Source organism: Lytechinus pictus, chromosome 11 (assembly GCF_037042905.1).
Source record: "Lytechinus pictus isolate F3 Inbred chromosome 11, Lp3.0, whole genome shotgun sequence".
NCBI lineage: Eukaryota > Metazoa > Echinodermata > Echinoidea > Temnopleuroida > Toxopneustidae > Lytechinus > Lytechinus pictus.
This window is the reverse complement of record NC_087255.1, coordinates 20,210,565-20,232,708: the sequence shown is the minus strand read 5'-3', so window position 1 is coordinate 20,232,708 and position 22,144 is coordinate 20,210,565. Positions and strand designations below refer to the sequence as shown.

At 37.4% G+C, this 22,144-nt stretch overlaps 1 protein-coding gene across 2 annotated transcripts in view; it reads left to right on the top strand.

The window, feature by feature from the left end:
• Nucleotides 1-20,094, top strand: part of LOC129271948 (NADPH oxidase 5-like) — a 45,754-nt gene extending 25,660 nt beyond the window's left edge. For both annotated transcript variants that reach the window (XM_064106962.1, XM_064106963.1), the window contains 9 exons: nt 9,369-9,607; nt 10,240-10,428; nt 10,847-11,028; nt 11,671-11,862; nt 13,340-13,472; nt 14,880-15,811; nt 16,893-17,099; nt 17,485-17,751; nt 18,509-20,094. In XM_064106962.1, coding sequence (XP_063963032.1) covers nt 9,369-9,607; nt 10,240-10,428; nt 10,847-11,028; nt 11,671-11,862; nt 13,340-13,472; nt 14,880-15,811; nt 16,893-17,099; nt 17,485-17,751; nt 18,509-18,640 — 2,473 coding nt within the window. In that variant the 3' untranslated portion in view covers nt 18,641-20,094. The remainder of the gene's footprint in view (nt 1-9,368; nt 9,608-10,239; nt 10,429-10,846; nt 11,029-11,670; nt 11,863-13,339; nt 13,473-14,879; nt 15,812-16,892; nt 17,100-17,484; nt 17,752-18,508) is intronic.
• Nucleotides 20,095-22,144: the final 2,050 nt, after the last annotated feature.

Sequence of the window (22,144 nt, the reverse complement as noted above, 5' to 3'; positions counted from 1 at the left end):
CAAAAATGTCGTTAAATGTATTTTTAGGGGAAACAGGTGATCCCATTTCAATCATTGCACAAACATAATAAACAATGATCCCTTAATCTAATAAAGGTCATTTATTTTTTATGTTGCATTATAATTTGTTTTCAGATGACGCAAAGTGCGTCTCGTTAACCTGCTGACAAAAGTATTAATAAATATATAAAGTATATAATATATGTACTAAATATAAAACAAATCTTTCCTACTCTACGAGTTTTTTGGTTCTGAATATAAGAAAAAATGTATAATGTTGCTAGTGTTTTCCACATTTTAAAATTATTAATATTTTCAAAATGTTTCATATTGTTTACAAATTATATAGCCTAAAATACTTTAAGCTTATCTCAGCATATTGAAAAGACTAGTTGAAGTTTATGAAGAATGATAATTGTGATTCATATTAAATTATGCATGCATGCTTTGTTATTAATGTATATAATCTGCTTTTTTATTGAAAATCAGTGTTTATTTGCTCATTACTCACATTTCGGGTGCTTTTGCGCACTAAACAGATGCAAGTCCTAAATAGTCATCTTTAAATCTTGAAAGATTCGAATTCAAATCCTTTGAGATATAAAAATTAATTTTCAGGATTCAAAGTTTACGTGCTTTTGTGAACCATATAAATGTGTTATTTTTTAGTTCAAGCTCCTATACTCATATTCATGATGTTCATGAATCTTTAGGATCGACATTTTGCGAGCTTTTGCGAATTATATTTTTTCTGTTGTTTTGTTTTGTTTAAGCTCCTACATGCACTCATATTTATTATTTTTAATCAACTAAATAAATATTCATCAAATGTTGGATCAATGACATTTAACAAATCAAATAAATGCCTGATTCCGTGAATCAACTTTCATCAAATTGTATTATCAGAAAGGGAAAACAAGCTATATGCATTAATAAAAGACCAATTGGGATTGTTCCGAAATCCTCTTCAAACTTTTTTTTTCCGGTGTACGATTTAAAGAGAGTTAACTGTATTTGTTTGATTGATATTGGAATCATCTTGATAAAGCTACATATACTCGCCGCTTTGTAACAGTGTAGCTTATCGTTGCTTTCTTTTTCTTTTTTTTTTCTTTCATTTTCAAATTGTTTCATGAAAATGTAATAATGCTAACAAATTGAAAGTCAACATTAAAAAGTGTTTTCACATCTAATGCTGACGTAGGTTCGCTTTTCATGTTTATTACATAGTAATCCGTTTAATCTGCGTGACCTTGGAGTCAGCGATAATTGCGTGAAGGATTGCAGTGCAAATCTATTTTTGGAACAGTAATCTAATCATGCCACGTGTTAAATTGGCGAGTGGATGATTGTAAATGAACACAGTTTCCCGAAGAACATATTTTTTTTCAAGTAGTGGTATTCAAAATGAATATTCATGTATTCTATTGGATTAGAGAATTAGAAAGTGCCTTGCGAATCTCGAATCGACTGCAAATTCATTGCACGTAGCGGGAAACGTTTGGGCGTTTATATTCGAAATTACGATCAAGTCACAACCTAGTATAAGAATGCTCTCAATTCGATCTTTTTCCCTTTTTCCAGGAAACGATAGTTATTTACTCGTACTCAGTGTAACGATAAAAACCTTTATATCCATGAATTGGAAATAAACATACGGTATCGAATGATATAATATCTCTTCCATTATGCATATTATTTCATTTTATCGCGTCATGTCATTTATATTATTATGAATTCTTCATTTCTATCCCTCGTTAAGTGTATTAACATTTTGATTTTGAATTATAAACAAAATGCAATGGGCATAAATATTCCAATAGAGCTTTGCAAGAGATCTGCTAATGCTTTGCTATAGTTATGCCAGCAAAAAAAAACCTGCATAAATATTATTATGCATGGTCTGGAGAAGCTTATGAAAGTTTTTCCTGAGGTAATTCTGCCCTTTGTGTTATCTGCAAATGAAATATATGAACAATTTATGACGGAATGATGATGGATGGATTTAAGACGTTTGATGGATAGATGGAGGGATGATGAATGGAATGGTGGCATTGTGAAAGGATGGTAGTAAAATGTACTCGATTGGTCTGAATGTCACGTCTAATCCATGCAGGATTAGACGTGACATAAAAAAGGCTAATTGTGCATTTTAAGGAATGTCATCAAATTTTTTTTGTTTACATCACTGGCAAAAAACAATAATCGATCGAATAAAAATCTATCGATATTTTGATACTTTTAAAGATATTGTCCTGTCATTTTTCGCATGTTTTATACAGGGAGTGTTGTTCCATAACGCACGATTTATTCAAGAACATAGCAAGTGCATTGACAAATGCCCTTCATGACAATGAACAACAGAGGAGAAGTCTTTCTTTAAAAATGATGAATACAAAAATCAGTTCCGTCCTGGACTCTGGACAAATGACGTATTTGCAATTATTCGACAGCTTCGAAACTATAGGACGGATCTGCTTTACCGGTTCACCAATTTTCGACAAAGACCTCCCAGCTGCCCTTTGTCATTTTGACGGGCGTTTTCAATACATTTGCTGTGTTCTTGACTCCGTCTCCGTTGCAGTTGCGAAAATGTCTATTTTGAAGCAATATTTTCCTCTTTTATACAACTCTCTTATGGCTGTCAAAACACGGTACCCGAATGAAAAAGTCCCAACCATTACAAAAAGAAAGAGTAATCGTTTTGTAGTGCATGTCATTGATTGGTTTCGATCAATAGTTTTGAATATGAATAAGCAATTTTTGTGTAGATAATGAGATCATCGCATACAGAAGCTCTATAGCCGAAAGTTTTATTAACAGACATTATTATGTTAGGTATGTTAGGAGCTAACCCTACTGGAATGGACACAGTGTCCCACAGTGTGTGCCACAGTGTGTTCGCACTGTGGAACACAATGTTAAATCACCTCCACACTCCACACGATGTGAATCACATATTCACATAGCCGAGCATGTGAACAGTCTCAATGGCGAGGTGTCCACAGTGTGAAAATCTCTTTACACTATTGAATTCGATCATTTAAACATTATGAATAATATTTTCACATGGTCTACTATGTGAACACAATGTGATCACACTGTGTTATTTCCAGCTCGGGCTCATCGTATTTCTGCAAGCCATTGTCTATAGAGACGATAATAATGTGATTCGCAAAAATTGCGTATTATGGTATATAATGCATAGTGGGTATGCGCCGCGGAGGGGACCCCCATTTTTACACTCAAATTTCCATTCCAAGGCATAGTATTTTTGTCTTATTGAGAAAAAGAACATAGAAAGCCGCTCCGAAGCATAGCATTTTCTTCTTATCGAGAGAAAAGAAGAGAGAAATTCGCTTCAAAGCTTCGCATATTTTCGTTACGCCGTTCCTGTAGCATTGATCCGCCACAATGAGCCGCAATTTTGGTGAAAAGCGGCCACAGTGCGCTGTCCGACCATCCCCTCTGCGCGAGTGCACCAGGCGCCCCTGCCGCTGGGGTAACTGCTGAACAGCTGCATACACGTATGCCCGTTCCATAGGGATGCACACGCAGGCGACCCGTTCCAAGGACCCCCGTTTTCACAAACATTTGTAGTTCCGAAGCCCGTTCCGAGGACCCTCCTTTTTACAATAAGTCCGCTCCAAGGCCCCCGGTTTTTGTCTCGCCCGCGGCACATACCTACCACTTTTTTGGGGCGAGTACCCCCCCGGGCGTGAGTATAAAAGAATGCATGATTTATATCGATAATGTTTAAATTTCGATGACACGAAATTGAACTTCAAATTAATATCAGGTTTAGGGGCCTTGGAGTTCGTACTGCATGACCCACTCCACACACGATCGTTCCCTGAATAAAGCAATAAAGGATAGAAATATAAACAAAAAAAATCAATTAGTGTAAAAGAAGCCATTGGTTCGTGAAGCTTGATCAAGTGTGTCAATGATCTCAGAAAGGGTTTTTCTTTTATAATAGGCTAGCCTAGGTGAAATTGATTATATATGCACTGCTAATCAAGAATAAAAACCGCGCTTCAATGTTATATCAGATGTGAATTCATGTAATAAACCAAAATTGATATTCGCTGTGCTTAAAGTATTACTGCCTTACATGTTTTACATAGCGATTAGAAACATCGAGTTAAATCAGTAGTGCTGTATCCAACCTTCGAAGGTTGTAACTCCTCTTCCTGGTTTCTGTCACCGAGAAAGAAAAAAATAGAACAAAATAGGAAATACAAAGGAATAGCGTATAACAGTATAACATTAGATGGTTTTCTGGATGATAGGCCTATTTGACATATGTAAAAAAAACATTAAAAAACATTAAACAAGACAAGCAAAAAAAAACATTTCATGTTATCATTTTCATTGCTCGCAGGCGACTTTAAAAAAAGAAATGTCCTCCTTACGCCGTGTTCTGGTTCCCGTTTCATAAAAGAGTTGTTATAATAACCAATGCACAATTTCTATATCAAATATACTATCAGCCAAACAGATTGAAACATTTCAGTATAGTTTTTAACTGTTATTTATTTATTTATTTATTTCTGATATTTTGACAGGGTAGCCCATTCACCAATAAGTAGTGGTAGATTGTAGATTTGTTATCACTAATTATGACAAGTTATGTGAAACGGACCCTTGAATCCTTCAAGCAACTGATTGTATTTCTACTATTAACAAAACCGACTCCAAACCGACCGATGGTATATCAATGGTAATAACGGAGGGTGGTGCAACGAAATATGACCACCTGTGAACCTGGTTTGCACCCCCCCCCTCCAGTGTAAAGCCGGAAATAGAGGCATCCCCTTAAAATTAATGTCTATTTCTGGAAGAAAAATTGGCAGCCTCCATGTAAAAAGTGAAATGAACGAATTCGGTCAAAGGATTTTACAGTGATTTTGGTAAAAATGAATACTTCCTGTTTGACATTTAAATGCCGAGGATTTAAAGTTCCTCGGCATTTTGGGACTATTGGGATAAGAACTTCTGATCAGGAAATACTCCTGAATTAAACCAAATTGAAAACATGTGGCCAATCATGGACTAAACTGTCCATTACCAATCTTGAGCAACATAATAGATTTTTATTTAAAAGATGCCTGGGATTGTGTTAAAGCCGAGAGACATGAAATCCGTCCTAATCTCCTGAAAAGATGGAGTAGTCGTTGATTGAACGTCATTGAGAACTGTGGTAGTGACAATTTATAAGCAGATCTAGGTATATTCAATTTAACTAAAAATATATGTGTTTTTATTTTTTATTATAAAATGTAAGCTTTTTGTTATTTGATATTTTTTAGTATTAATTGTAAGATACATCAACCTGGTCATCTTTCGTTGCACCAGACTATAGCTTTGATCAGCCTCGAATCGGCTTAGCCTAGTCTGCTATGCAGACTGAAAGGGCGAGCAAAGCGAGCCATGTCTGCAGCCACAGTAGACCTAGACTCGTTGAATCAGCTGTGGTACACACATTGCAGATGTGGATCTACATTTGTAGACTAGTTAAGCCGGTATTACTATAGCTTTTTTTTTTAAATAAGGTTTTTATTTAATGTTAACATGTTTAAGAAATACGGGTTCAAATCTGAACCCTTGCATGGGTTGGTACAATAGCAGCACCTCAAGGGGTGCTAATGAGTGCAATCATGCTTATTTTGTGCACCTTTAAGGGTGCAGTTAGCTATATTTAGCAACCTATTTGGTGCAGAAATGAACCATGACGGTGCAAAGTTGAGCCTTTTTAACGGTTTATATTCTGCACCTTGAAAGTTGGAAACGAGCATCTATCATGTTCATTGGTGCAAATACTGATACAGAGGTGCGTTTTTGTACCTTATTTCCACTTAGGGTGCAAGATTACACCACATAAGGTTGGTACGAGTGTGTCATGTAGGGTGCAAAATTTCTTACCTCTTTAATAGTGTGAAGGTTATGCTGGTGATGGGAAAATATGCATTTAGACAAGAACTTTACCAGATTTAGAGTAAATAGAAATCATTTATCCTATATACATGTAGACATAATTAAATAAAAGAAAGTCGAATGCATATAACGCTTGCTTGCAGGTGGCGGTTACCTTAAACTCTTCATGCTACCAAACGATGAATATGAAAATAAAACTATACAAGTGGAGGTTACCTCTCGTCCACCTGACCTATTTATTAGATCTTTAGATAACGCGCCTGACGACGGTGCAATGTGGGAGGCACCCTGGACTGGAAAACTTCCGAAGATTCGTAAATCGGTGCGCAGGTAGGTCGAGATGATGTTGATTTAATCACGGTTAACAGGTGGAATAAGGTGGCTTTGATGTCGGTGTAGGTGATAGAGGTTGAAGTCATGACTGATTTGGGTGGTGGGTGTGAGGATGGTGATGATGGTAGAGGGGTGTAAGCAAGGGGTGTGAAATGATGAAAGGGGTGACGAGAGTCACCCGTCTGGGAGTCAGGGTGGTGATGATGATGATGACATCGATGATTGTGATCGTGGGCGGCAGTGGCGTATCTACGGGATACACGCCCCCCCCCCCCCTCCATCGGCTGGCCAAAAAAGTGGTGGAGAACAATTAGGAGAAAGAAAGAGAAACGTAGTGCGACAAGAAGAAAAAATTATATTGTATCACATAAGATATGTTTTTCATAAATTTGTGAAACATAATTGCTGTTGGTCGCATTGTCTGTTTAACATGTTTAATGAGATAGATAATGATGTTCAAGGGCATTAAATGGTACTAAAAAAAAGTTGGTGGACAGACAATTGCAAATAATAATGTCGTTGTCCAGAGTCAAGAGATTCCGATGCTGTCCCGGCCCACCAACTGGGACGAACATTTGCAAATATGTCGTTGTCCAGAGTCAACATGGTCAAGAGATTCCGATGATGTCCCGGCCCACCAACTTTCGACAAAAGCCTCTCAGCTCTCCATATGTGATTTGACTTGCATTTCCAAAGGAATTGGTGCGTTGTAGAGAGTGTTCTACGTAGTAAATGCGAAAAGTTCGGATGACAGACCTAAGATGAGATGTCCTGACGATTGCGATTCTTTATGTCTTAATTTGATTTTGAACAATGATACAATTATGTATACCATAGGGAACCCCTTTCACAAGCTTTGCTTTCACAAGGTTTCCTCCACATGACAGATTTTAAGTTACATGATTATCAATTATTCTACTGCTTTTAAGAAATGTATTGTTTGTTATATTTCAATGTGATTTACATTGTATTTTTCTCACAATGATTTTGATAATATCATGTACAAACTAGAAATACTTTTCAGTTATTGTGGAATAATAAAATGAACTGAAATAGCGCTTCGTCCAGAAAATTGAAGATTCATTACTATGATGTTAATGAAAAGTTGGGTTTCAAAATCCACGATAAATATACATTGAATGTTGAATAGTCATGATAGATCACCAAAGATACTATTCGTGTACCTGTACCTCCTCTGCTTAGGATAGCATCAGTCCAATGTTTGCGAATATGTATGATCATGGTATCCTCGACGACTATGTAATATATGATATGGTCGGATTTTTTTTTTTAATATAAAGATATGAAAGAAAAGCCTTTGCTTTGGTCCTCGATTCCAGCTGAGAAGGTATGAAAAACGGACAGGGTACCTTAACATTGCCAAGATATAATACGAGAGGCTATTTCTAGGGTCATTGAAAGAGTCATTTTGTGTGCCGAAATGCGTGTGGGGAATGGAAATAAGCATTAATTATGACCTTGCATGTGTCTGGTAAATGTGAAACCTTTTCTGGAAAATTACAATAAACCGATATTTAAGCCCGATTATCCGCATTTTGTGAACTCTTATACAAGTTATAGGCCTATATCACCATTATCACCAAGTTTTTCCCTTTATGACAATTTAGATTAACTCATATTTTAACTTATATTTTTATTATATATTGAATGTTTTCATTTTAAAATGTGTTTTCTTATCAACCGAACTACAAACCATTACTCATTATGTACATGAATGAAAAAAGTCATGTACCTATTATTGTTGCCCCCCCCCCCGATATATTTATGCCAAACTAACTTATGTTTATATGGCAGTGGTAACTTACCTGCTGAATATTGCCGTGGATGCCATTTCCCCAAAATAATAATGACCTTTGACCTGAAGTAAGGTCACGATGAAGACGTCATGTAGTAATTGCAATCTAATCGATCAAATCAGATTAAACTAGGTTTTCCGTCCCTAAGATCTCTCAAATTCGTCTCGAAAATATGTGAATAATTTGTTTTTAATATCCGCGGGCCTCTAAAAACAAGGGATCGTTATCCATAGAGAATTTTAAGTTTTAAATTTCTATGTACCTTAATCGATCGATCATTCTTGATTCATCTTGTGTGTCCTATAACCAATAACAGATAGCTTTCACACAGCTATGCAGAACGCTTTCAAGAACATAGAAAATCTATTGTCAAATGCCCTTCATGACAAAGAACAACCAAGTTGTTTCTCGAAAATTGGTGAATCAAAACAGCAGTTTCCTCCTTGACTCTGGACAAACGAAATTACCGCAATTTTATATCAGCACCGGAACTTTATAGGACGAAACTGCTGTTCCGGTTCACCCATTTTCGACAAAGACCTCCCAGCTGTTCTTTGTCATTTTGAGGGCTGGGCATTTTCAATATATTTTCTGTGTTCCTGAACCCTAGCTCCGTACGTCGCGGAGAGGAAAATCCATTTGACTTGAAATTATATTGGGGATTGGGAAGAGCTTTATTTCAAATAACTGCAATAAAAGAATATTAAATTGTAACCTTGGGTAATGAGTTAGTTGGGGTCACATCCCCTCGCATCGTCTACACCCGAACGAGTTAGAATGAACATGGCCATATTTATTCGTAGTCAGCTTGGCTGCTTGATAGATTATCTAATTGTATTTTATACTTATTATCGAGTAAACAAACGACTGTTCAGTCGATTTCGGACTAGAAACTATATTCAAATATGACTAAAATAACAGTTTCAAACTGCTGACTCTTTCAATTAAGCATTTTTAACGTTTTTGTTTTAGGATGTTTGGAAATAGTACTTCCAAACACCCTCAAACAAAAACATTATGCTATTAATCACGAAACTGAACATGAAAGAACAAAATGAACGTATTTTTACAGTAATTTGTGACATCCTACTTAATTTCGGAGCAATCACGTCATAAATAGAATATTGGTCTGGTTTTGTAATAAAAACAATTATAGCGTGCAAAAGTGAAATATTACAAGTGATAATTATAACATGATGTAGATAATTAAAAAGAATATGAAATGCTTATTGATTTTTTTTATTCTAATGTAAGTCCTTTTCCCCATTTCTTTTCAACAAGTGCGGCTGAATGGTTGAATCCGCAGACGAAATACGAGGCAGACTCGAAAAAGAAACCGAGATCAGCGACGGCGTCATGTTGCAGCTACCATACACTCCGTAATCATTTCTCCGTCATCGTCTTCACAGCCGTCTTCGTTCTCGTCAATGCTGGTTTAGCAGCATGGGGCGCGTACGAAGGTTTTCAGAGCATCGACAACGAGAGGAATCGCATTGCCTTGTGCATTGCAAGGAGTTCAGGTAGTGTACCTTTTCTTGATATTTTGTTTCTCATTTTCTTCCCCCGTTCTTTCTCATAATCTTGATTCTCCTCTTTCCTTTTTTTTTCAAATTCGATTACCAAGAAAGAGAACAGATATATTACATGATAAAGTTATTACTATCCATCTTTCATCCTTTTTTCCCTTTTCAGTTTCTTCCCTTCTCTTTCCCTCACACTCAGGAGCATTTGTACTGATCACAGTAGCGTTATTACGCGGACATTTTGTGGGGTGCAGATCTGGCGTATGGGGCATTTCTAAACAACTGCGAGCGAGCAAAATTTGCATTTTCAATACAAATATCTAATCATGTGATAGATTTTGAAAAAATATTCAGAAGATGATATCAGATTTCATCCACTTCCCTTTTCTTTCTTACACTCCTTTTTTTTTCTTGGTCGTGACAATTGTTGGTGTTCATAGCCCCCAAGCCCCCATCATTCCGTATTCTAAAGATAAGAAACATCTTGATAATTTTTTTAAAAAGGTTATAAAATTGGAGAAACTCGATAAGTAAATTTTATGGAAATGTCAAATTTTAATCCGACTAGCGTTTATCTTTTTAATTAAAAAAATGCTTTGGATAATAAAATTGCATTGATTATTTGACAGGTCGGTGTCTTAGTTTCAATTGCTGCTTCATCCTTGTTCTAATGCTCCGGAAATTACTCACGATATTACGTAATAGTATTCTGATGTCGGTGTTACCCCTCGACCAGCATGTCTCCATCCACAAGATGGTTGGCGTCCTCATCATCATCCTGACACTCATTCACGTCGTCAGTCATCTCACCTTTATCGGTAAGAACTTAACCCAGTTGGTTCTATTGACTTACTTACTTCAATCTGTTAAGAACTTCAAAGTGTGGACGCCCTCTACGTTCGTCGATTCTGCTTCTTCAGCTATGTTGTGGAGTCTATAACTCTTGTGTTTTTTTTCACGGACCAACCGGGAATGTAAACTTAGAAGAAAGAACGGTATCATTGATCGAAATGATTGCCTGGCATAGAAATAAATATTTTGTAATACATTTGCGTAAAATGAAAATCAAAATTACACTCTGAAAAATTTTGTTCTGACTGAATTCTGATTCCTTGCTTCTATCTTATGTCCTTGATGTATGTATATACATCCGTTGTATAGATATTTTATAAGTAAATGATGTGAGCTAAATTGTAGTAGGGCCATTCGTCATCGCCTTTATTCTTGAATTCACAGGACTTATTTACGAGGAAGAGAAGGATAATGGAACGTTATTCACGGATTTAATATTCAGTCCAGTACCTGGTGTTGGTCTCGTGGAGGGAGCCTGTAATATAACCGGCTTCATACTTATTCTAGTTCTTATCATCATGACACTATGCTCTTTACCATTCATTAGGAGAAATGGATACTTTAAGGTAAGTTTGATACATTGGGTGATTTCAAGTTTAGTGTCGACCTTTTGGTCTTGTTGGTGTCGGTGTTGGTGTTAGGTCAATTTTTACATTAGCATAGCACCAACAATGGACCTGATAGGTCACTCACAAGGTGTTGATCCGTCAATATTGATATCTGTATCATTCTTGTAAACTCAGAATAGGTTTTGGAGCTAGGAAACTCTATCCAGATTGCGCTTCCAACACCAACACCGGGCTTGAAATCACCCATTGATCATTGACAATGTGTAAAGACAAATGATAATAATAATGATGATAATGATAATGATAATAATAATGATGATGATGATGATGATGATAATAATAATAATGATGATAATAATTATAATAATAATAACAATAATGATAATAGATAATAATATGGCTTACTGCATTTTCAAAGGATTTTTTTTTGGGGGGGTGGGGTATGATTATTGTAGCTAGATTGACACATTATCATTTCATGGGCTATATTGTTTTTTCACAATGCGCAATAGTTGGCTCCTCAAAGAATATTGTGTCTAGTATGGTGAGATCCGAGTATGATATACACCGATACGTTGATATTGTATTATCTAGTGTAGATTTTGGTCATCATATTTCAACTTTAACTTGGACTATCAGGTATTCTATTGGACCCATCAGTTATGCATAATATTCTGGGGGTTACTCATCATACATTCCACGTATTTCTGGATCTGGTTTGTGGCCCCTGGTGCAGTCTACATGGTAGAACGGTTCCTGCGGCTCCAGGTGTACAGAAGAGCCAGATTCGGGATCATACACATCCAAGAAGGATACGTGTTACCAGCGAACGTAAGTACAGGTTTGAGGACCGACGTCCCGCGACTCTTAACTTAAAGGGAGAGTGAACTGTGTGTGGTCTCTCATTGACTGTGTGGTATAAATACATAGTCTTAAAATATACGTTTTCAGATATCTACTATATACTACAGAGAATAAATTGACCTATCATTGTATTTGTAAATAGAGAAACTAAAATGTTTTGAGAGGAATAGTAATTGTTTTGCTACTTGGTAACATAATTATTGCGGTATAAATGTAATGAGAAGTTAATTAGCATGTTATCATTCAAGTGGATCTATATTACTAGACCGCACTAGCATTATGGGTCAGGAAACTGGCCAGGTATGAGTAGTTGAGGACTCGAGATGGCGCTATTGGTTCGTATCTGCTTTAAGCACTAAGCAGACAAAACATCGTATATTTTGCTCTTACTTTTATTGTCATACATGCATTTAACATTTGAATAGCAGAAATTGTTATCAATGTTTGTTTTGTAATGTTGTCTAACATTCACCCCCCCCAAAAAAAAAAAACCCGCAAAATGTGGAATTGAATGATGTACAAAAAAAGAAGATTCTCAAAAGGGGTTAGATCCATCTACCTCAAATTTTAGTAATTTACCTCAATCTATATACAGAAGATAACACCCCCCCCCCCCAAAAAAAAAAAAAAAAAAAATTGCATGGCCGGGAAAATTTACTTTATTTTCTAAAGAGGTTAGGTTCACTTTAATTTTATTCCAAAAGGGGTTAGGTCCACCTTTTGCTATTCTGTGTTTTTTTTTAATTCACCTGTATTGCAGTGCTTCTAATTATAATAAACTAAACATAATGTCCGACAATGGGAATATAAAATCACATTTAGAAAAAAAAATCTGTGGGTCCTCTTTCTTTACAACTTTTTTTTTATCTACCCCTTTTGGAAATTATATGTTGATGCCCTGTATGTCCATTTGTAATGTGGGAACTCGATGCCAGAAGTGATTCCTCACCAGCAAAAAGAAACAGACACTTGAATAGAAGGGGATATAGATCCAGTTTATTAACAAAAGGGGTTCGGTTCAAAATTTGAAAGTGAAGATCCACAGACTATTTTTTAATACATTCTCTTGATGGGGTATTATATAATGCTAAGTGCATTACATTTAGAAACACCGAAATATAGGTGAATTAAAAACCTTAATTTTCTCAGACAGGCCAAGAGTGGATCTAATCCGTTTTGGAAATAAATCATTCATAATTGCCACACGATTTTACCCCGGTGTCCACATATGGGTGTTATTGCGACACCTTTGGTTTTTAGATTACACTCTTGTGTACTCATACCTGGCCAGTGTTATGTGCAATCTGTATAGGATGTGATTTTAACTACTTGGAGTGTGTCCTCTGGGGACAATAAATGTATCAATTTTAATACCCAAGCCTAACAGTTTACGCAAAATTAACTCGTCAAATGAATCTCAGACTCGTTCACACATCCTCAACAGGTTGTTCATCTTGTTATTCAGCGTCCACCAAACTTCAAGTTCCACGCCGGAGAATACATCTATGTTAATATTCCAACGATAGCATCACACGAGTGGCATCCCTTCACCATCAGCAGTGCACCAGAACAACAAGGTGGGATCATGTTGAATTCCATTTAATCGGGGATGTATAGTCGAGGCCGGCCTCGTGGCCACATTTTGCCGGCCATGGCCTAGGCTTTGATCCAAGCTTAGTGTACAGTCTACGGGAGTAGGGTTTCCCCCAACGGCCTCGTGACCCAGAAGAACCGGCATCGACAACATCCCTGATGTTAATGCCCTAATATAGGTACACGTCTAATGATGGGGCTTTGCCAGAAAGCTGCAATCAATTGCAAGTCAAATTAAGGTCACAAAATCAGTCACAAGTCTGGCAATCAATAAACCACACTTCTTGATTGCTGGTCTGTATCTTGCAACAGGTAGTAAAAATAAATTTGGTATACTGCAGTTACAAGTGATATATCAATTGTAGATTAGCAGCAGAAATTTGCTATTGATTGCAAGTGACCTCCCCTCACACTTGTAATGTTGAATGCCATTTGTGTGGAGGTTTATACATACAAAAAATGATTGCCAGTAAATGTGAAAGGAAGCTGAATTCATGTCGGGCTTGATGGCGCATCGGCCACAGTTATCATGATTATCAAACAGTCGGGTTTATCCATAGAGTTATATAAACCTAACTATTTAACTCTATATATCCCTGTCTATGGGTTTATCATTGTTTATTCTTTGGCATACAGGGCGGTATTTCTTTAATGCATACGTCAGCTAAATTAAATTATTACAGCTTTAGATCAAAATAACATTAATGTAGCATTACAACAAGGGGAATTCACATAAAAAGTAAGGCCTGCTCAAAAGAACGCAATGTAGCACAGTGTAACTACAGTGTGTTCACATAGTGGACTGTGTGAAAATATTAGTGACGCTATTCAAATGCTGAAATCTAACAGCGTGAAGGTATTTTCACACTGTGGACACCTGGACAGTGTGACTGTTCACAGCGTGTTCACTTGATCGTCTTTGTGAATATGGGATTCACACTGTTGAAATGCACAAATTTAACAGTGTGAAGGTGATTTTGTTCCACACTGTGAACACAGTGTGGAATACAATGTGGGACACTGTTTTGTTTTAATCGTATGTCACAGTCACTGCAAAAAAAAACACACAAACAACTCCAAATCGAGGATACAGTATTTCTTTGAAAAGAACGTAATAGTTTAGATCGGTCTCTGGTCAGTTACGTCGACGTGACTAGGGCTTTAAGGTACATTGTGTCTAACTTGTGTCAAGAGTGTGTGCCGCGTCTTTTGCTGGAATTCCGGTATAAAGGCACTGTATGAGTCTTTTCATAGCGGCTTTCCTGTATTGGAAACGAAAGGCCGCTTGCGGGATTCCTGCGCGAAAGACAGGGCTCTGACTTTTGACAAGGTACCTAAGCCCTAAATTGTCATGATGATTATCTGTTTTTATCGATTTTTTTCTATTACAGAGTTCCTATCTCTTCATATACGATCTCTTGGGCACTGGACAAAGAGACTCTATGAAGTCTTCAAAGAACGCGAGCTGGATCAGCTAAAGGAATTACCCGAGAACATAGACATTGACAGTGAGGACGCCTCTTGTTTAAGCTACCGGAAAACAGACCAGCCTTTGGACGTTGTAACCGAGGTATCTTCTACAAAGACCACGCCCACTGCGTCGCCATCTCACCAGAGGGATACTCCATTAGATTCCCCGTCGAAGACGAGACAAGGTTCACCTCAGAAAGGAAGCGATAGAAAGCGGAACATCAGCGGCGAAACGAACCCAGGATTCCAACCTGAAACGCCGACTAATTCTGAAGATACGACGACGTCAACCATTGTGAATGGGACTGCGTGTAATAGCAATAATAACGACGATCTGCCGTTGACGGAGGTTCGTCGACGAGTGAACTCAATGCAAGGGAAGCTACCGGGTATAGTTAATGCTATTGACTTTTCATGTCAGACTGAAGAGACAGTAGAAGGAGACGTATCGCCGGCTCATTTCACTGCAATAGATGAAAGATCCTCCAGCTCAAGATTCATAAAAGGAAAAGGTTTTAAGCTAAAGCCGCTGAACTCACCAGAGAGCAAAGGTATCCAGGATGGCCAAACTATCGGACCTCCTGTAAAGGCTGCAAATGGCCATGGGACGGTCTTGGATACCACCTTATCAGATCCACCTCAAGGAGAAAATGCCCATACTCCACCGGTGATCATCCAAAGAACAGAATCTAATCTTAGTAGACGGTTATTTAATAGGAAATTAACTGAAGGTAGGAAGTCAGGACCTCCGTTGACCAAGAAGAACAGTCGGAAGAAGCTCAGGAGGAATCATACCTTACATTCTCTCGATGTTGCTAGGACTTTAGGTGATGCACCACATACAGGAATGGAGGTAAGTGTCAAGGATACAACTGGGTTAAAAAATGTCTGAATTACCCAGGGCAACCACTTGAGCTCTTATGAACTGTCCCAGAGGGCCCTACTGCGCAACATAACATGTTTCTGTTCTGTTTCTGTTTGCGGTAACTCCCGTAGGAACTCGGCAGGACAGCATTTTGCTGGTAAACGCCAAGCTGGTATATAACCAATTACCTATGAAACGTTTTACGTCTAGGTTAATCAGTCATAGTGGCTGACGTTATAGACGACAGATATCACTGTCGGGCCTTTTTATCAAAGTGGAGACAATGGCAGATTTGGGATTCGAACTCACAACCTTGCGATTATGAGTCCAAAGCTCTAACCACTGGACCACACGACCCATGTTAATAGTACCCTTCTCCATTCTTCTGCGTCGAGCGCCTGGTTAGAAGGCAGAGGCTCCCAAGGCAAAGTCTCTGGTATGGCTCGGCCAGGACTCAAACCCATGATATCCCGTTCATGAGGTGGACGCTCAACCGACATGCCGACTCAAATGATTTCAAGAGGGGACTTGTTTCATATTGTTGTAAAAAAATAACAAGTTACAAGATACAATCATTATGCTACATAAACTTTGAAATATGATAGGATAAAAACAGTTGTCAATCATGGTATTAAATAAATAATCCTTATGAAATTAGCCCAATTTTGATAAGCACCTCATCTTTTATAGCTTCTTTTTGGTAGCAGCTATAATTGCTCTTGCCTTTCTTTGTAAGTCCTTACAAAAAAATGATGATTGATAGGCTGACATTACCAATTTCATTTCCAGCAATGTTTGGTAGGTGGTTTGCCTTCGTGTTTCCGAGAAATTGTAGAATGCTAAGGACTTTAAAGACACCAACAACATACAAGCCATTCATACCAAGAGAGTGACCATCATGCCGAACGATTCATTCTTGAATAGAGAGTTAGTTAGCCATGTTTGACCTACAGCTAACATGGCTAAGATACATCGATTAATAATAGGTTAAAGAATATGAATAGGATTCATGAGTAGAGCGGTATCTATCTTAAGATCTTAAATAAATGATCCATCACGACTCTTCCAGGTTATTTTAGATGGGCCATACGGAGCACCTGCCCAGCATATCATGGAGGCTGAACATGCCGTCCTCATCGGGGCAGGGATAGGAATCACACCTTTCGCTTCCATCCTGCAGAGCATACACGAGAGATACAAGGCTGCCAAGAAGCACTGTCCAAACTGTCATCACGCATGGGTGACTGATGCATCATCTATTCTTAAGACAAGAAAGGTAATGACTGAAGTTGACTTTCTTTGCTTAGAGGCCGATAGCGGTGCTGACAATGATGCATGGTGATGGTATTGATGTGCTGTTAAAGGCGAGTTTTCGCTTCAGCGATGCACGACGGATTCACGAAAATAGACAATACAATTATTGCTAACTGCTCTTTATGACAATGTCTGTCATAGAAAATTGGAACGATAGTATTGACGATAATAGTAAAAATGATGATGATGGTGGTGGTGGTGGTGAAGATGATGATGAGGAGGAGGAGAAGCAGGAGGAGGATGAAGATGATGATGTTGATAATGACGGTGGTGATACTGAGCGGTGTTGGTGATGACCATGATCATTTAGCTGGTGATGCTTGTTTTTCTTTGATTCGTGTTCGAAGGTGGACTTTTTCTGGATCAATCGTCAGCAGCGATCCTTCGAGTGGTTCATCAGCCTTTTGTATGCCATTGAGCTGGAACAAGCTGATATACCAGCAGAAGGTCGTTTTCTTGACATCCATCTTTACATGACGTCGGCTCTGTCTCCCAGTGATATGAAGGCCATTGGACTCCATGTCGCTCTCGATCTGATCCATAAGAAGAACAAGCGAGATACCATCACGGGATTGATGACCAGAACCCAACCAGGACGTCCCGACTGGGAGGAGGTATGTCATTTCCGTATGCTTGCAATTAGAGGCCGGGGTCGTGTGGCCAAGTGGCTAGAGTATTGGACTCATGATTGAAAGGTTGTGAGTTCAAAATCCAGCTCTGCCATTTTACCCCCCCCCTGCCCCCCCCCCAAAAAAAAAAGGCCCGAGAGTAATTTCTGTCGTCTATGACGGTCAACTGCTATGTCTGCTTAACCTATAGACACTGCTAGACGTAAAATGTTTCATAATTATCATGTAACTGGTTTTATACAAGCTAGGCGTTGATGCGGCGGAAAGTTGCTTTGTATTGGAGTTACCTCAACGGAAACAGAAACCGTTTAATAAAAAAAGGAATGATCATGTTTTCCAAATTCTACATTTCATGTCTCCCCAACCCCACCCTCACATCATTTTCTGTTTTCCTTCTACGTACCCCTGGTTGGAGGTTTACAAATCACAGTCAGTTTCATTCTCAAACCACTTTAGCGATATCGAGATCTTCAGGTGTTGACAAGACCCACAACAAGTCGTATAAGTGATGCCCCATTTTAGTTCAACAAACAATATTCCGCAAAGTTGTAGTAAATCACAGGGCACTCTCATATCCAGTGTTTTTTCAAAAGAATATTTCAACAGATTTCTCAAAATTTTCTAAAGCATATAACGAGAAAAAAACCCGGCTATTAATACGGTGAAGAAAATTTATTCAAAACGCAAATTTCGTATCGATAATTATTATTTTCCCACTTTGTGTTAATTTGACAAATTGTAGGTGTTCCAGAAACTGAAGAAGGAGCAGAAAGGTCGAATCACCGTGTTTTTCTGTGGCTCTCCTGCCCTCGGCAAAATCATCAGAACAAAATGCTTAAAATATCAGATGGACTTCAGGAAGGAAAACTTCTAAACCTTGGACCAACGAACGTAGATCGAGGGCGTCAACACTTTGCATCAGTGTTTGCTGCCCTCTACGTCTTAGACCAAACTCATCATTTATAGATCAGGGCACCACTCAATGATAACAAGAAGATGCCATTTTCGGATTTACCGCGCAGAAACTAGTACTTCTCAGCCGAATCAATGTCTTAAGCGGAAACGAATTGACTCTCTCAGTGCTGACAACTGTTAGGGAGCGAAAGCACAGTTTCTCGAAGAGTACAGCGTTACTTTAAATCCCAATTGTCATACTGTGCTTAAGATATCAGGTGGGTGTTTCTTAAAGCTATTCCAAAGTTACGAGCGACTTTACGGACGACTGGTGACCTTTTCTTGTGGTAAATTGTCCAGATTTTTATGGACTGAGAAAGGATCATCAGTCGTGCGTACATAAAGTCGCTATAACTCACCATCGGGTTTATAAAAAAAAAAAGTACCACCTAGTTTATGACTACAACGGCCCATTGCAGGAGAAGGGGCAACCACAGGCAACTCCAGATAGTAAACGCAACTTGATTTTAGTCAAATCATACTTTCGCTCAATCTGTTATGTGTGAATGTGTAGCATTCAGTCAGTTTATGGTACTAGCCTGATTTCTAAGTCACTTACAAGAAACAGCACCCATGCATGATGCAAAAGAAATCCTAAGAAGATTTTGGCACAGACTATCAAATCTGTCTTCTGTAGATCTCTCCTACCCCCCCCCCCACCCACCCCACTTACTGTAAAGAACATAGAGTGCCACAGTGTGTCAGCAGTGCTGTGAAACCAGTTGCCTTCAAACTGTTTAATTTGAGCATTTCAACAGTGTGAATCACATATTCACATAGTCGACCATGTGAACACGCTTTGAATAATCACAACTGTTGAGGTGTCCACAGTGTGAAAATCTCTCCACACTGTTGAATTTTAGCATTTTAGCAGTGGGAATAATATTTTCCAATAGTCCACGTTACTATAAGTGAACACATTGTGATCACAATTTGTGACACTGTTCTTTCCATCATTGCCCCCCCCCTTGTACTTCTGGTAATCATAACCCCCTCTTTTCCATTTCTGACTTCTGATATATTGACTTTGCATCGCTACAAAGAATGCCAAGAGTTTTATAATAGGGAATAAAATTTAAGAAACTTTATACAAATGAAGTTTAAACTTCATGTTAAGTAATACATTAATGTATCACCCGAAATCGGATTCCTGAAGTATGGGTTAAGACGTCAACCTGAGAAATATTGTCACCCTTAATCAAGATAAAAATAATCTCATTGATACAATGAAGGATGTTTTTTTTTACACTGTACTACGGTAATTTCTTTTTTGTCGCCATTGTTTACCACAGAATGAAACGCTGCTAACCTGAAGAAAAAAAAACAATGACTTTTATATATAAAACAACTTTAAATACTTGAAGAAACAACATGAAAATAATGAATAAAAATTTTAAACGGATACCCTCTTTCTTGTAAACGGGGATGGAAATAAAAGTTGGAATTATCCATTAGTATACCAGATGACTAGTTTAAAGATAAGTATATTGACTATTCGGGAAAACATTTCATTAAAAAAAATTGTTTTGCCATGAAAGCCCACATGAAAGTGGCCCTTTACTCACCGTTTTTTGTTCTGTTTTATGCACGTGTTTTGAAATGAGTGTCTATGATTCTGTCATTACTTAATTGGTGCAATCTATTTTTTGTTGTTATTTATATAGAAATCTATTGTCGATTTTAATATCGATCTGGCTATTTTTGTGCTAATCTTGGTTTTGATGGAAATGGATATCGTGATATGTAAATAGTTTTCTTTTCAGCTGATATTGTCTGTCATCATGATAATCATTGTTTTTAACAGTATCACACAGACATGTCAGTTCAAAGGTCAAGCTCTGGTGAATACCCGATACTGACATCGTATACATCGTTCAGATACGAAGTCGTCAGCCCATATAGTGGGTCCATATTATTTTCATTATATTCAGGCGTGTAATATCTTATATCATTCATTTTCACGTGAGACAATCAAAGGGATGGTCCAGGCCGGAGATATTTATATTTCAATAAATGGAGTAAAATTCACATAGCAAAATGCTGAAAATTTGATCAAAATCGGATAACAAATAACACAGTTGAATTTTAAAGATTTGCATTATTCCTGTGAAACAGTTCTAGGCATGCCTTTATGAATATTCATTAGGTGGGCTGATGATGTCATATCCCCACTTGTTCTTTTGTATTTTATTATGTGAAATTATAGGTTTATTCAGAATTGTCACTACCAAGAACTAAAACAATTGGATTGACAACTGATTGAGTGCATTATTATTTATTGCCGCAACTTTCATCATAATGGAGACACATCATTTACACGTGTATGAAATAATGAAACATTTATGATTTTATGTAATAACATAAGAAAAAGGAAAGTGGAGATGTGACACCATCAGCCCATCTAATGAATATTCATGACGATGTGCATATGACTGTTTTCACAAAATATTGATAAACTTTAAAGTTCAATAACTTCGTTATTTGTTATCCGATTTTGATGAACTTTTCAGCATTTTGCTCGGGAAATTTTACTCTATTTTTTTATATTTTTTTTACTCTATCTATTTTTAAATATACGTATTTTCAGCCCGGACCATCCCTTTAATACGATTGCAACATCCTTATCTGAATGTGAATACGTATGCATTTACTCTCTGAACCTTATTAAAGTAAAAAAAGAAATATTGTGTTTCTAATATATACTCAAACACTTTTTGTTTACATATTGAGAAAACGTTTGCAACCTTTTTGGTGTTAACATTTACACTGGATCTGTACCTGAATCATACACAACCATAAAACCAGCGTCATAAGCGTGGGAATCAGAACATTTCAATATAATTTTTTTGTAAATGAAGATATATAAAAAACGGGAAAACAAATACGATGACATATAACCATAGAGACGGTAATATTTCGTGAATTGCAACCACATGATATCTCACACTGTCGTCATTGTACATTATCAATGTTCACAATCAGACTTCTCAGAACCAGAAAATTACTTTTTTGAAGTATGCATTATATCATTGTCTATTCCTGTAATACCATTAATTTCAAGAATAGGACGTTGTTGTTTTTACCGAAAGTGTGATTCTAAAATCTAATGATGGCGTCTTCTGATAATTTAAAAGAACCCTCTGAGCTTCCAAGAGTAAAATCTAAAGAATATAATGTCAAGGCCGGACATTTGAAAAATGGGTGTCCTATGATTAGTTAATCATTTCTCTTATTTACAAGATTTGCATTTATTTACATTATTTACAAGGCATATTATTAAAGGCTGAAAAGTCTTGTAAGACTCATCAATATTCATTGTCGATATTCACAATATTAGGGGTCACGAAACGCTTTTTGTCTCACCTGCATAGCGTAGTGAGACTATAGGCGCCGCTTTTCCGACGGCGGCGGCGGCAACACCAAA